General features: G+C 41.4%; 1 protein-coding gene across 3 annotated transcripts in view; it reads left to right on the top strand.

Annotated features, from left to right (window-relative positions):
• Positions 1-16,583, top strand: part of nrxn2a (neurexin 2a) — a 78,583-nt gene that overhangs the window by 41,747 nt on the left and 20,253 nt on the right. Inside the window, exon 1 of one of the 3 annotated variants that reach the window (XM_008281068.1) lies at positions 9,277-9,466. The exons of the other annotated variants lie outside the window; for them this stretch is intronic. Coding sequence (XP_008279290.1) covers positions 9,277-9,466 — 190 coding nt within the window. Of the gene's footprint in view, positions 1-9,276; positions 9,467-16,583 lie in introns of those variants that run through there. 3 annotated transcript variants of the gene reach the window in all.

Genomic DNA, 16,583 nt, shown 5'->3' with positions numbered 1-16,583 from the left:
TTATAATTTCATGACTTCACATGCGTCTGCCAGTCTGCCAGTCGGGTACCCCCTGCCTCTCTTAACCAAGCAAGCTCATCAACTACTGACACTTTTATGCAGTTTGCGCCTGTAAGATACAGCACCAACAGTATCAAAGACTTCTAAATTTTCAAACTAGAAGCTGCTGCTGTAAAAAAAAAAAAGGTACACAGAAATGTTTTCAGAGATATGAGGACCTGCCTGTCAGGTGAACAGACCACCTCCCAGGATGAGCAACCCAACAACATCCGCCGTCTTCCTGAGGGAGATCAGTCCTACCTCACCAAGCCTTTAGTAGTTTCCTGCTGGCTCTGATGTCCGTACCGTTGTAATATGATGTCATTTCTATCACAAGATAAAATTTGGTGTCAGAGTTGAAACATCATATTTTGTTCTCCCATTTTGATTGAAGCTAAAAATGAGGCTTCGCACTATTTGGCAGCGGAGCACACGTCCCTAATACGTCACCATGTATCAGCAAAAACTCTTAGTAAACAAAAATGCAAAGCGGAAGAGTCACCTTCATAGAAGCTGTTTAGTTTGTTTTTTTTTAATATGCATCACAGATTGGACAACAGGCTTATCTTCTGACTGCATTTCCCTGTCAATCCGGAGTTTTCCTTTTCTTTTCAAAAGCGGTCTGTTTTGTTCCAGTACAGTAAGGTACAGTTCCTATTGTGTATTCACCGGAGCCCGGCTAAGCTGCTGGTGTCAGCAAGAATGCTGCTATTCCAGTTGCAAATATTCCGCCCACCCTTGGGAGTCTGGATTTCCAGGTCGATTTTCATATTGAGAACAACCTACTATCCCTTCACACTGGAGCTGGGTAGTAATGCAAGCTTAGATAGTTAACCAGCAGGTAGACCGTGTAGCCTTTAAGGTAGAGTCTGTGTTTCTGGGGAAAGATTGCAGATTACTTTAGCGAGTTACCATATTATATCAACCATGTGCCAGATTTGCCGTGTCTCTCTTTTTGTCTCTCCTACTGCCACTTTCCCCCTGTCCTGCCTCGTGCATGAGCATGAATGCGCACGAGTTTGAACCTGCCCAGGACACACTGGAATAGTGTTGTGTGGATCAGTCCAAGCCACTTTCTCTGCTTACCATTGACAGAGCCAAAGCTGTGTATGAACACCAGATGTTTTTCAGTGTACAAACAGAACAGACAGCTAGTGGACTGTGAGGAGATATTCACTGAATTTTACAGACTTCATACTGGATTAGAGTCACGTACTTCACCTTTAAAGCTCAGAAGCTAAATGGGTTTATAGTTACTGTGACTCTACTACTCTATGTTTATCCACAGCAGCAGCACCTGGTATTCCATTGTGTTGGTTGTTCCGCTTTCTAGGAGCAAACTGGCAAACTTTGGCAGCAGTTGACAGAAAATCTAGGGACTAAAACACCACGGACATTATTAAGAGTGACATAAAAAAATATATATATTATGAAAATGGACATTATTATGAAATGCAAGGGTCATTTGGGGAAAAAATGCATTAATTATGAAGTATCATTTCAAAATAATGATTTCTTCAGCTATTTATTAAATAGTTAATTTATATATTTCACAAAATGAATTGGCATGATTATTTTAAAATGATTTTTTTCTTTATTTAATATTCGACTCTTTAGGTGTCCGTACACTGCTGACAGATACAGCAAAATAAAATGTTGAACTGAAACAGTCAGCTTGGCTCAAGAACACACAACAGAATCAGCTGCTTTAGTCCATTTATCTGCTCTGACTGCAAGCTAAGCAGTAGGGTAATTCTGAAGTAATGCGTGAAAATTCTATAGGCTGGAACGATTTGTCTTGTTCTTGTGCATTCTGCCTATGGCATCGGAGCAGGTGCATTCCATTTTAAATATATCACTCATCACAGATCGTCGCTAATTTAGTGGCCGCTCACGTGAAATATGGCGCTAATTAATGTTAGGCGCTAAAGTGAAGGAGGTGTGACAAATGAATGTGGAGACACGTCGTAGCACCACGTTCAAACTCGTTCCCTTTTTTTTTTTTTTTCTGCCTATCGCGCCTCATTTACCCTCTGTGGTTTTATTCGATTGTCAGAATTCTCAAGGTGAATTTTTGTGTTGTCAGTGGCCTGACAGCGCTTTCTGCTCTGGATCACGTGTAATTAGTTCCATTGTGCAACACTACAGTGGTGGTTAGTGGTGATGCAACATGTGAGGGAATTGTTTACCTCAGAGTAAACGACTGTTTGTCATTTACTGGATATTGAACTGAAGCAGTGATTTCAGATGCAGCCCAAAAGCTGCAATCACATTGCAAGCCTTGGTGCTTAATTTGAATGTATTGATCATTGTTTTGCTGTTCACATAGTTTTTTTTGTTGTTGTTTTTTTTTAATGTGGCTAATGTCAGATCAGCAAAGAAAGAACAGGAACAAGCGATGCCTTGGCCTGCATTGCCAGAGATATCAAACAGTCCCAAAATACTGTCGAGCTCACTGTAAAGCAGGCAGGTGGTCTGAACAATGACCACTTCAGTAGTTTGAGTCTTCTCTGACACTGCAGCTACGTTCTTCTGCGGCTTTTGTTCGATCTTTTACTTTACATACGCAAGCAGGCTAAGATATGACCTTCAGGATTTGCTTGTGCAGCCAAAGAGACGGCATTTCGATGTTTCTGTCTGTGTCCCCAAGAGGCCCAATACAGTAATGATGGAAATGATAATCCAAGACAGTTCTCAGATATGTTCTGTCTCCCAATGTAATGAGTTAATCAAAATTCAATGAAAGTCACGTACAGATCTGTAGAATTTAGGACTTACCGTGAATTAGATCTCATTTAATTCACAGAGAGTAGGACACAAACATCCGTCGCTTGTTCTCTGGAAATTACCTTCAGTGTTTACATTTACACCGTCATGTGAACAAGAATCTAATATGTTGTCTTGCCCACACCTTCCACCATATTTCACTGAAATCCTTTCAGTAGCTTTAGAGCTATTCCGCCCACAAATAAAATAGATAAATAAATGAAACCTTAGCAGATGTAATAATAAAAAGCCAAGGTATAATAGAGGATTTTTATACCAGAATACAAAATGTCTATTCAGTCAGTCAGCCATAATGATAAATTATTACAAAGCTTCGGGGTCACAGCTGCAAAGGCCAGTTTTTACTTAAGAGAACAGCTGAAAGCCATTTCTTAGAATATAGCAGACACGGTGACGCAGGAAAGGCTTCAGATCAAGTCCATAATCGATGTTGAGACGCTGTGTGCAGCTTCCTGTAATTGTTTAAAAGACAATTCTAAAACATACTGTACTTAAGAGTATGAATAACAAGGCACAAGCAGACGCAATATAAACAGATGATCTGCTTTTAGTTATAATTCTGTCTTTGGATAACATGATAGTTCTGGTATTTGCTAAAACACTAAAAAGGAAAAACCAGGGGTAAGTTTTATAATTGCAGACCAGCGTGGGCTTTAGTGCAAATCCATTAAAATGAAAACACACTGCCTCATCCAGTAAACCATATACTTCCCAACATCCTCCACATCGTGACGGAAGCTCAGAGTGTGTTTTCTTATAAAGAGCACGTTTTATACAAAGCCTTTGCTGCATATAGGGCGTGCTTAGTTTGACATTTATTTTTGTTTAACTTTCATTTAATCAGGCATGGCAATCAAAAGTGATTTCTTGTTCACAATAATGGCCTGGCAAGAAGTCAAATGGCTTTTGGTACAAAATTAATATATGACATCGTAGGGGCAATTTCTTGTGACTCTCAGTAGCTCCTTTATTAAGATGAGACGAGGGCACAGCTTTTCACAGTGATGGCTGACCCACTGATATCTGAAATCTTTGGTCTGAAAATGTCACATATAATCTTTAATGAAGGGAATCATTAATGCATGAAGTATCATTGTGTAGTAAGTAGGAGACTAGAGAGACTTGAAAAGGCGAGAACTCCGAGCCCAGTTTTCCACCAAATGAAAAAAGAAGCAACTGTTCTGGATAGAGTGAGTAGTTTGCAGTAAAAATAAATAAATACAAATCTACAGGAAGTCCACGATGAGTCCAGTTAGAACAGCTCATAATCAGATCCAGATGCTTTATTTTCTACAAGGCCTAAATGTATTGTATAGTGTAGAACCATTCAGGAGAGAATTAGAGCTTGCGAAACTTAATTTATAGTCCATCTATGAAATAACATTATTTCTGAAGCGGCTAGATAGTTGGACAGCACAATCCCAAGTCATCTGCATTTCTGCTGAGGCTTTCTTTAATGTTCATATCCAAGACAAGTACATCAACCCAAGCCGATAACAGAGACAGAACCTCATCCGCGGCCAACTAGCTCGCTGATGCTTTTCATACTCATAATAAGGAGTCGGTGATTAGGCAGTTTAAAACACCTCAGCCAAGCAAAAAATAAAAACAAAAAAATGGTTTAGGAACCGTGCTCGTTCAAATTCAAAGCGACTGTTGCTTTTCTTTTTTTTTTCCTCTTAATGGTGGCATTCCTCTGCATTGTAGCCATCGCTGCAGCTTCTTTTCCTTTCCAGGCGACATGCTGAGGCTAGTAAGCTCAGCTAAACAAGCAAATGTAATCTATTTTTGCCAGCGCCATGTGCAGCCAGGAATATGCAACCTACTGTCACATGAAGTGTCTTTTCAGATGAGAGTGCAACGCTGTCTGCCAAGAAACCAAAGTTTCTGGGAAAAAAAGAAACAGTGGAAAATCATGTTTAATCAAGGTGTGAATTTTGAGTAGAAAACACTTTGTGGGTAAAACTGTGCATCCTTCCTACGACAACTGAACCCTTTCTTTTTGGTAGCTGCTATAAATTACCCACTTAAGCTTTGCAGCCTCTTGGTTTTTTTTTTTTTATAACTGCACTCCTAAAATATCCAATAGTTGTCAATTTTACACAAAACACAATAAAAAAAATATAATGTACATTTTATGCGCTTATATCTGTTGGGGGAACTATTGTGCGTTGCAGTGCCTTCATATTTTTCACTCTCTTCTCCTTTCCTTGCACTGTCTAAGCCAGGCTTATTTTAGGTGTTGTCGCTTTGAGCCTAATGAAATCAACCAAACATCACAACTGCAGGCCATGCCTTTCAGAGGATGCTCGCATTATGAGTAATTAATCTGAAAGTGCTATGATTAATCCTGCTACTTTACCCCCTGGGGCAAGACTGGATGTCTGTGAAAAATCGTCTCTCACAAATCCTCCTGAGAACAAACATGCACATTTAGGTTTCTTAAGTCTTTAGAACGCTGTACACGTCTTCTCACATCAAGTCATCCGCAAGTTTGAGATAAACCTCTTGACTTGTGCTTTTTACTATAAGGAATTTTTAAACACTATATGTTCAGAATACATGTATACATTCCATATGCGCAAAAATAATGTGATTATGTAAATGCTGCAAAATCTGCCAAAGCTCTGTAAGTGGAAGAAATGGTTTAAAATAGCCCGTCGAAAAATGTAGAAATGCAAATGCATGACTTACTGGTCTCAAATTGCAGAAATAGATATAGGAAGGTTATGTTTTTTTTTTTATATCCCAGAAAGGTCGATCAGAATTCACTTAAAAACCCAAATAAGTATTTGATGGCTATGCTGTGAGGTGTGTGTGGTTGCGTGTTAACGGGCAGAGCTGCGTGGCATGTCCAACTTATTAAATACCCAAGGACAACACAAGGTTACAGTCAAGCAGCCGTCTCCTTCTCGTTGTCCAGATAGCATGGCTTTCATCATGTTGAGCAACCCTGAAGCACGTAAACTGATTAATGCAAGCCTTTCATTGTGGACGGCTCTCACCAAGATATCATCGCTGCCTGGAAAGATCCTCATATGGAGAGCCTGACAGTCCAAGTCAGCGGCTATAAATCATCCCACTTCAACTTCTCTCACGCAGACCTCACGATTGCTGGAAATGGAGTGGTGGTTTTATTTGGATTGCGTGTGTGAGTAAGAGAAATTTTCCTAGCCGAGATTACATGTCAGGACTGCCCTCGTGTTGGTCGTGTGAAACAGAAAATGGCCGAAGCTTTGACAGTAGAAATAAAAATTGACTTTTTTTTTTTTCCCACCGGCATCATCAGAGGATTATTCTCTGTGCTTGACAGTCTGTTTCCACACCAAATAGTAATTACTGTAAATGTGTCTGCATGTTATAGCCAGACAGCGCTCTACATCACCACTATTGTCTGTTTGATTAAGCTGGCGTGCACTTCCTAGCATTAAGATTTACTGAGAAACATATAGGAGAGGACACACATAAAGGATTTAAAGCTCCCTGTGAGTCAGATTGGACAGATGTGGGGAGGGAAAAAAAAAATGTATCCACGGCTTCTTTCAATTTATTTATGTTCATAATACCAGCAGATGCTGTTAGGGCACTTGCCATTCCAGAGTGTTATGCACTCATCCCTCCTCTGTTCTTTTTGTTCAATCAGCCTCGCTCCCCCACACGCCCAACCCCCCTCCCCTGCTTGAGTAATGGCCTGCGTCGACTTCTTGTCACTATGAGAGGTGGTGCTGCATGGCTTGCCTCTGTCCTCCTGTTTCCATGCGTGTCCTTTCAACCGACTAGGCAATCCCAGCTGATATCTCTATCGACCGCGATTTAGCTGATATAGCTGCAGTCTCCCTTTGCTTCCCCCCCCCCCCCCCCCCCCCTCCACCCCACACCCCTCCTCCTGCAATCTCTTCCTCTCTGTTTCTCCCCCGTTTGGCTCCATCCCCGCCGCCTCCCATCCCTCCCTACTTTGTCTCCCTCTCCCTTTCTGATAATGTGTTCATCCCCTCAAGTGTCAATATATTCCAATTCATCTTGCCATCACATTTCCCCTCCCCAAACCTGAGCAGCTCAGAAACTGCCAGAATACCTCTGAACTCAGATCAGTCGTAGCTCGGAATAAGTTCTGCATGGTTAAGCAGCATGAGAGCAGAGAGCTGCTGAGCTCTCTAACAGAGGGGTGACTTGTATACAGATATGAGGTGAACACATCAGGCGGAGGGATTAGAGCAAATTGATTTGGAGTGTAAAAACAGCAAAGGTATGGCAGTGCAGTGCTGGGAAAAGAGGGGTTTGAGATGAAATTTTGATGCAAGCTCCTGATTTCGACAAAATAGATTACACACCGGAGCCTATACCTTCCACAGCCTGTGAGGCAGAGAGCTGTGTTGTATCATTTTGGCAGGTATTTGTGCTTCTATCATCCATGCCTATTGTAGCACTCAAGTCTTTATGTTAGAAGCACGTCCATACCAATACCCTTGTGTTCATTCTGTAACAGCTCTGACAGCTCACCTAAATCAGGCTCCTCCTCTGCAGTATGATTCCTACGTGTTACTGCCAGGACCTGCAAGCCAGTGCGCTGTGAATCTGTAGCATGTATTTATTCACACAACCCATTTACTTGCCTCACTATTTCCCTGTGTGTTTGCGCCGTGGCTGCCTGTTTTCTCTTTCGCTGTCTCTTCCTGTGTCTCCCTCCCTCCTGCTATCGCTCACCCACCCTTTCTCTCTCCCCCCCCCCCCCCCCTCCCCCTCCACCTCCTCCTCCTCACTCATTTGCTCACAGACTCTCTTTCTCAGACGCACACACGCACACAAACACACACAGAGGCACATGCTGTGCCTCACTGGATCAGAGCCTCTGACTACAGTATGCCTTCAGAAGAGCTCCTTTATCTTGCATTCGTAAGAGCACAACTCCGAGCTCCAAGGTTATTTTTTGCCGGGGTCCGGGGCTGTCCTGGAATTCTGCTCATCCCGGATTCATTACGATACGACGGTGCTTTTTAATTAGCATAATTTTTGCTGCAGCAGTCCAAGGCTACATCTCAGTCTCTGCCATCCAAGAGCCATCAGATCTGAGGAGAATCACCTGCCCTCCTCCCAAGACAGACGCATGCAGCTGTCACCTTAACCGTCCTCCGTCAGAGGCGGTACGGCAGATCTGGACAAGGTAACGGGAGAGGATAAAGGAAAAAAAGGAGCAGCAGTGAGGGGGAATGCAGCACTAGTCGTTACTGCATGAGACTGAGCAGGTGGAGCGTGAGGGAAGGATCGTACAATTTCATTCGAAATAGAAACACTTGGTTGCTACGGCTGCATTCTGGTAGATCTCTGCCACACCAGAGGGGTTTTTTTTTTTTTCTTCCCTTCCCGTCCGCTGGATTTGCTGCGCCTGTGAGAGACTGAATGGGGAGCCGCTGAGAGATTATTTATTTATTTTCTGGATTTTCTCCTTTACCGCGCTGCTGCAGATACTGCTCCCTCTCTCTCGCTCTCTCTCTCTCTCTCTCGCTCTCTCTCTCTCCATCTCCCCTCCTCCCTTCCTTTCTCCCTCCCTCCCTCCCTCCTTCCCTATCTCTGTTCTCTTCCCATTCCCTGGCTAAAAGGGAACAAAAGCACGGGTTCCTGCATCACCCTCCATCGCTGCATCTTCACTTGCACAGATTTTTCTTCTTTTTTTTTAAATCTGCCTTTGATTTTTTTATTTTTTTATTTTTTTATTTTTTTTGCTTAATGAAATGATCCAGTTTCCCACGGAAGCGTGTTACGTCTTCTGCTGCGGTGGAGGGGCACTCTTCTTAGTGGGCAGGCTCAGCTGCCCTCAAGCTCTACCTGTGGGCGATGGAGACTCTTATCAGAATTCTTATCACACGAATCTCTGTCCTGCCACTTTCCATGCCTAAATATCATGGTTGAGCAACGCACCTCCTTGAAATTACAGTCGGATTCGTCTCCATGCTTCATTTGGATGTGTATCTCCTCCGCATTTTGGATACACCTGGCTCACTTTTGGAAGAATGTGCTTCGGGATGGTTTTCAACGAGGGTTTTAAAACTGGCTTTTCTGTGCAGTAGACATCTTGCTGTGGCAATATGTTAACCAAGAATAGATAGGTTGGTTGCTCCTCAGTTTTTTCTTTTTTCTCCACAAGAACAGTTGGATTTTTGACTGCTTCTTTGAAATCCATTTTGGCTATTTTCTTTTTTTTTTTCTCACAAAGTCAAAGGATATTTTTTGCATCATCTAGTGAAACTCCCTGACCAGACTGAGGGATTATGAAAGAAATGGGCCCAGGTTGTCAGTGAGATGCCCTGTTGTCTTCGACTTGAACTGTCAGAGGCCAAAGCTTGGCCAAGTTGTCTGTCCTGGGCCCATGTGGATCTAATATACATGGGTAGACTCTTTGCAGCCACCTCTGTGCTTGGACAGCGGAGCAGCTGGTCACACTTTAGCCTAGGCATGGGCCTAAGTTATTGCTCGAGACTAGCCTTCTGGTTGGCCTTGCTTACTGTACTCCCCATCCAGACTGGAACGGCACGTGTGTCTTCGAGTCTCAGTACCACGCACCATGTCCACCACTTCCACAATAAGCATGGTACTGTTCCTATTGCTATCAACAGGATGCCTTTTCTTACCAGAGGGGGCCATGGTAAGATATTTCCCTCCAAGATTCTCAACTTGCTGTCACTGAGGCATCACTTTTCTCTGATAGCACCCAGTGTCAAGGCTCAGGAATAATGAGAATTAGATGTCAGGTAGCATGTTTTTTCTGGCTGACGTATTAGTATAGCTAGAGTCAGCATTTCAGACCTTCATTCTTTTTTGATGCTTTGATCCTTCAGCAGCTGAGGATGTGCTGCAGCCTCGGTGCATCATTAAACCCCTTTATCTGCCTATCAGTATCAGTTGTGGTTGCCCTTTCCCCATGTTGCTGCTCAAGATGCTCCAGCATCAGTGGAGCTGCGTTTGTTGTATTGCAAATGCACATCAACGGCATGATGAATCATCATTGCAAATCTCTTTATCTTTCCCTGTGAGGTTCTTGTTTGTTTGAGTAGCGTAATGTGCTCATTGTAATGAGGCTTGTTTTGTGGCAAAGGTGATTGCTACAGTATACTGTAATTAGTATCACATCACAACATGCATGAAGTGATTAGGGGTATGTATGTATGTGTGCAGTCAAAGTAAGTAAAGCTAAGAATATGAGACTAACGTTAGGATTTATAGCAAGGCTTTTTCTAACTTTGTATGAAATTTGTCTTAGCAATCGTCTCTACATTGGTTATTTCATTAGATAGAGTATAATTTGCCTTCAGTGGAGGAATATAGTGTTGACCTATCCTCAACAATCTACATCAATTTGGCTACGCTACTTAAACTGGCTCCTTCAAAGCGCTGACACCAGAGTCATTGCTCCCTTTTATATCTCACTTTGAAATTTCCATCCTAAGACTCACTTTTATGTCCTATAAAAAGAGACCCGATGGATTTGTAGTGTCTTTTTCACAGCAGCAGTTTTGTCAGTTGCAAAAGGGCTAAAAATGTGATGAATTACATCTGCGCTATTATAGCCATATCATTCTGGACCAGGCTTTTACAGGCACGGCACAGCCTGTGATCAAACAAGCCAGTAAAGAAAAAAAACACTTCAAAGAACTCACTGATAAATTTTCAATTACCTCTATTGTAGATTTTATACTGTGGGTTGTTATGAAGTATGTGCTTCAGAGCAAGAAATTCAATTTACTGCAACATAAATGATGCAGACAGCACTTATGATTTACAAGTCATGTCGCCAATACCATAATGCACCATGTAGAATGCATAATACAGATTTTGGTTAACACTTATTAGCACAATGGCCACTGTGGTAAGTCGTGAAAATAAATGTCACAGAAGAAAAAAAAAACACATCTAAAAAGCAAAACCAACCTTGAAAATATTAACAGGCACAAATGTCAAAATTATGTCACCCGAAGTGTATTTTTTTTGGACACTTGCTTTAATATCACAGATGTGTGTGTATGCGTGTGTGTTCGTGTGTGTGTATCAAGGCTAGCCAAAGACTTCTGGATGCCTCTGGGCTCTTTGCTATTTATAGGCCACCTGCCTTACTGCAATGCCTCACGTTCCTCATTGAGAACACAGGTTATTGCGTGTATTGTTACATTGTTCTGATTACAATGTGTGGCACGCTCTCGTATGCGGATACGTTCAAATAATAAGCACAAAATTATGTCCATATGGCATCATCTACGTGATAGACAAGTACCAAGCAAAATAGGGGGATCAACCATTGATTCAGTACCAAATAAGAGGCGTTAAGTTGTGGAAAAAATAAGTCGTTTTTTAACAACAGTTAGCCAATTAATCCACTGGTTGATCGACCGAAAATTTACACGCAGAAGAATAAACTGAGGTCATTTTGAAAATATAATTTGCAAAAAATAACAAACATTTTGTCATTCCTATTTCTATAACATCAAAATTTGCAAATTTTCTCAAATTTTCTGCTACTTGGCGGTGGACTATTCGTTTAACAAAGCAACTGATTTGGGCTTTTTAATCTATAAAATTGCTTTGGCATTTTTTTGTCGTACGCTTTTGTGACAGTCATCCTACTGAGTAAACAGTAGGTAAATTAAATGACAAAACTGAACTTTTGATTAATCCAAAACGATAGATTGCTCTAGCCCTACATTTCTTAAATTCAACTGCAGTGTAAAATGTCCGCTATAATCCTTGTACAGGGTCATAAATATGGTTTCCCACATGTATAAGACACTGCTCATGATTCATAGGAATCTAGCAGATGTTTGGTCGTGTTTTTCTTGCGTCTGTATTCATAACAGGCATCAGATGAAAAAGCTCCCAGCCTGCATTCATTGTATCCCAAAGTGTGTTTACATCAAGATAATTACTTGGATGGATGTGCTTTAAAATTTCTTCACGTCCAGACAAACCTGAGATGAATCCCTGAACTACCCGGTTACACCCCATATCATGCCTCATATCACATTGTATCTAGGAGCTTACAAATGTGTTTCCAGGTGCTAAACAAAATACTCTACATGAGCACATTAGCTTTTAAAAAGGATGTTATGGAGGATGTTGCGAATTGAAAAGTGAAGCATTTCTTGTACCAGGAGGAAGCCAAATCCCAACTTGAAGCACATTACGTTGCAATCACTCTTGCTGTCTTCCTATTTCGACCCTGCAGTGCCACAGTCGCTCTGAAATTCCGTCGAAACCATCCTCGGCTAGTTTTGGCCGTGCTCTTTTCAGAGCAGGTTTTATGCTGTGTTTTCTTGAACTCACCACCTGACCACTACACAGCCAGAGAGCTAGCCAATACTGTGACCCTCAGTGGCAAAGACCTTGTACGCGCTCAACTGGAATGCAAAAAAGATTGCACTGTAGCTGACCCCCTCGTCGTGCTTCCAACACACCAGCATGTTCAACACACTCTAAAAATCTGCCGCACTTCATTCTCCAGGGCCCCCATGTTAGTGTAAGAACTGTCTGGCTGTGGCAAGGCAAAGAGCAGCTAATGCTTCCAGAGAGACGTCTCAAGTGGAGGAAGTGATTTAGGGGAAGGTTGTTTTTTTTTTTCCATGATGATGTCTTTGGAGCCCAATTCAAAATTTAAAGATTGAATACAAGAGAAAGCAGGTTATCCTAAGATCAATACATTAGTGTAAAAACATGCTTGTCTGGAGATTCACTGCAGGCGGATGTAGTGTTTTTTTGCCACTCGAGGAAAACAAGGGGAGAGGGGGCATCAGAAGGTCTGCTGGAGAGGGCTCAATTTCCTCCAGGTCACATATTACATTACCCTCAAGAATAATACAGAGGCAGGCCTGCATACACATGCACACCCACACAGAGCCCACAAAAAACAAACTTAAACAGAGGAGGATCGCTCCCACAGCATGCTCAGATTTCGACGAGTGAATATTATAACTGCCTATGTGACGATCACTGCCACCGCTGCTCCATAACGGAGTGGAAATATTTTGATTGCACTTGCCATTTTGAGGTTTTCGCTGAGACCGAGGCAGAAACGAGTGGATGAGACAAAAGGATGGCATGTAAGAGCAGAAATGAGAGACCGAGGTAACCACAGCTCTGCTCCAGATCTGCAGCAAAGCAGAACAAACGGGAGAATGAAAACGTGAAGTGAAGAGAGAAATCAAGACAAAAGAAGTGCAAAGGTTGCATTCTTAGCAAAGTAACCTTGGCACACATATGTTGCATTTATCCTGTATATGACTTTGTACAAGCTCTCAGTGTAATTGCATATTGTAGTTCTTTTTGTTTATTTATTTTTTACAAAAGAATATGATTGATACAAGCAAGTAGGAGCTGTTGGGATGTTTAAATAATCATTCTGAAGATGTCTGAAAATTCATCAAGATAGTGGGAAATATATAAAGAGGCATTAGCAATCCCTTTCATGTGCGCCACCACTAGTTAACTCTTAACAACTGGTTACTTCACTGGTAGCTTTAATGTGCTAATTCTAAGCAAAGATGAGGAGCAGGCTGCAGAGGTGTGGTAAGCTGACTTCGTTCTTAACTCACACCCCCGGATTTTTATTCATTTTCAAACTTGTAGTCTTCAGCTCCAACAGACATTTATCAGATTTTATGCAGCTCCCTCTGGAGCCACTAAAGTCTTTACACGACTCCCCAAGACCTGAAAACACATTTTGATGAGCAGAAGTGATGAAGTCTCCCTTTAATATAGCTCTGATGTGGTCTGAACGGCAACTATTAGGCTGATACCAGTGAGACAAAATTCATCATCCTGTGAATTCTATGACAAACCGTATCCAATAAAAACTATATCCAGCTAATGACTGAATAGAAACAGATATAAAGAAAAATACAAACCATAAAAGTATCAGAAATGGGATTTGATTTTATGAAAAGCTCACAGATTATCATTCACATATTGCAATGTTAAAATATAAAATATCACTTAATTCGACATGATGTTGATACAACAGACCCGAGTACTAATGGTATAAACGACTCTTTAATATAAATAAATCAGAAAAATTGTTTTAGTGAAGGCCACAGACATATTTCTCACAAAACCCATGGACATTCTATTGTTGCCATTAAAAGCTGTTCTGGTACATTGATTTAAAAAAAAATAAATGTCTTTGTGACTTTTGCAATAGGAGAAAGCATTAATGCTGTATTTCAGACCTGCACTCGAGTCAAAATTGTTTCACAGCAACCCAAATCACATAAAAATTTGAATCAGATGAAACCTGAACAAAAACACAGGAGAAGGGGTTGTCTGAGGTGCTTGAAGCTGTAGACATTCAATTTGAGAACTGACAGTGTGGATACATCTCGCTGATAGGAGCAGAAACAGCAATTCAGCCATAAATACAGCTGAAGGCTGCGTGTGTCTGGTTATTTAAGATTCAGGAGATTTTTCAGACGGCCTCTTGGTTGATCAGACTTAATTGATTTGATTGATTTGGTATCTAAAGTCTACGTTCGCTGCACTAAGTATATGATGCCACTTTCGAACTTGAACGCCATATTTTCAACTTAAGAGCCATATGTCCTCTCTGTCAGGCTTTAGGCTGCACTATTCATTTTCATCATTCCACTGAGCTGTATTTAATAGACCATGGAAGAAGTGTGGCTCAGACGCCATAAGTCAGACGACAAATTTGAATTTAATATTTTTCCATAACTCTCTGTTTCTGCAAAACTCCTCACAGTTGAGGGATTAATACGAGTTTATATTCTTAATCGACCAGCTTTGTTTTGCCAGTAAAGTGCCCCTGTTGCCCTTCACAAACTGTCTTTGCCTGATGCCTCACAGCAAACTGTACACTGTACTGCACTTGAACACTTTTGTCCTGCTGAGTACTGGCAGGGCCATTCAAAAAGGTTTATTGTCTGTAAAATAAATGCTCATCCATATTCAATCACAGTTGCACTTAATTTGAAAAATCCTGGCCGTAATTACCAGAAAGTAGAGTAATTTACAGTTTATTCCACTGCTTTGTGTTTATAATGTTACAGCTGATAATAGTTGTCATTTGCTATGATTCATGATTATTTTTAGCCTCCTAAAAGTCAAGATGAGAGCTAATACTCCCTCACTCAGGCCACAGGAATTCTCCACGACGGCAGGCTTTTCGCATCTAAACTGTTACACGTGATGCAAATTATCGCCAGCATCTCGGTGTATTTTGCAAGTCCTATGAGCGCGTCGCCTTGTCTCTTGCATATTCAGCTGGCTGGGAGCACAAATGAAAAGGACAGGATGTTTGAGTGGGTTGCATGCATCTTGTCACAAACAAGCAATCCATACTGTTAGATTTGTTGTGTAAAGATCCATTAAGACATAACAGACACTCATGGCGCCTTTAGAGAAGTTTCAGCACTTCACTGACACCACTGCGATGTCTTTAAAAGGCAAATGTGATCTAATGTAATATATTGAACCCACAGCAGGGCTTCAACATGCATGAATGCCACTCTACCTATTTAATATTCATATATAGGTGGCAGCAGGAGTATTACCGTACCAATGTACAGAATAATTCATTATCAAGGTTTCCCAGCTAATAATGATGTGATATACAGTGCACAAGAATCTCCAAGGGAGCCTTATTTTTTGTGCATCGTGCGGCGATGAGAGGAGAGCAGAGAGCTCCCGTGAGATAGTCGACAGACAGGGAGCGGAGATCTGCTCCAAGGGAACCAACTGTGATGTTTATAGTAATAATTTTGACAAGACTGATTTGCAGCATGCTTTATTTAATGCAGGTTTACCGCAGGAAAGAGGAGATAGGAGGAGACAGAACAGCGAGGCAGAAAGGTGTAATGAAATGCTTCATTGTTATGACTAATGCAGGAGTTGCTGCTGTCTATTGACAGAAGCCCCCATGTTTTCCTGCAGCTGCCTGAATTTTCCATATTTCATGATGTACATAACAGGGGTGCATGTTACTCTTATTCACCCTTCTGCTGTCCGTGTCCACGCTTACATTGTCACAGCAGCAGCACACAAAACTCAGCGTGTTCAGTAGCTGTATGTGAGGGTTTTCCTTGACAAGGGACATCACTTTTCCAAAGGATAGACTCACATTTTTGTTCTAGTTTATCTTCAAACAATCCTGACATACCTGTATGTATTCTGAGACAGTTTTTGGTGGTGATTCTTGCTCACAAAGAAATCCTTTCCTTCCTTTGCCCTTAATCCAAATCCTTTAACTTAATAATTAGTATTTAATCTGTCAATACAAAGTCTGACACTCCAGTATGTACATATAGTTAAATGCTGATTAAATATGCATCACTGAAATAACATCTGCAACCTCCTTAATTTGGCTCATTTTGTTTTTTCCCAAACTAGTTGATCCAAATACTGGAGTTCACAGTTCAAAATGATGGTGGTTAATAAGCTCCAGCTAATGAAGCTAATGAAAAGAATTACTGTTAATTAGTGACAGCTGATATAACCTGCCACCTGCGTGCTGCAAAGGAGGAGATTCTAGCTCAGAGCTTTTTTTACAATCGTCCTTGTTGATTAGCGTCACAGCCTAATTTATCCATGCGTTTTGCCAATGCATGCACCTGAACTCAGAGTCAAGTGCATTCAAATAATTGTGTACGTTGGCGCAAACAAGCAGAACGCTGTAGAGCCGAGGAGCAGCGGTGCGAAACTGGCAGGCTGAAGTGGAAAGAGCAGTACAGTAAAGAAAGGATTAGATTTTGATTTGCTTTTGC

This window comes from Stegastes partitus, unplaced genomic scaffold (assembly GCF_000690725.1).
Source record: "Stegastes partitus isolate 25-593 unplaced genomic scaffold, Stegastes_partitus-1.0.2 Scaffold221, whole genome shotgun sequence".
NCBI classification, from domain to species: domain Eukaryota; kingdom Metazoa; phylum Chordata; class Actinopteri; family Pomacentridae; genus Stegastes; species Stegastes partitus.
The sequence above is the reverse complement of the archived record's forward strand: the minus strand, read 5'-3'. Positions and strand labels throughout refer to the sequence as shown.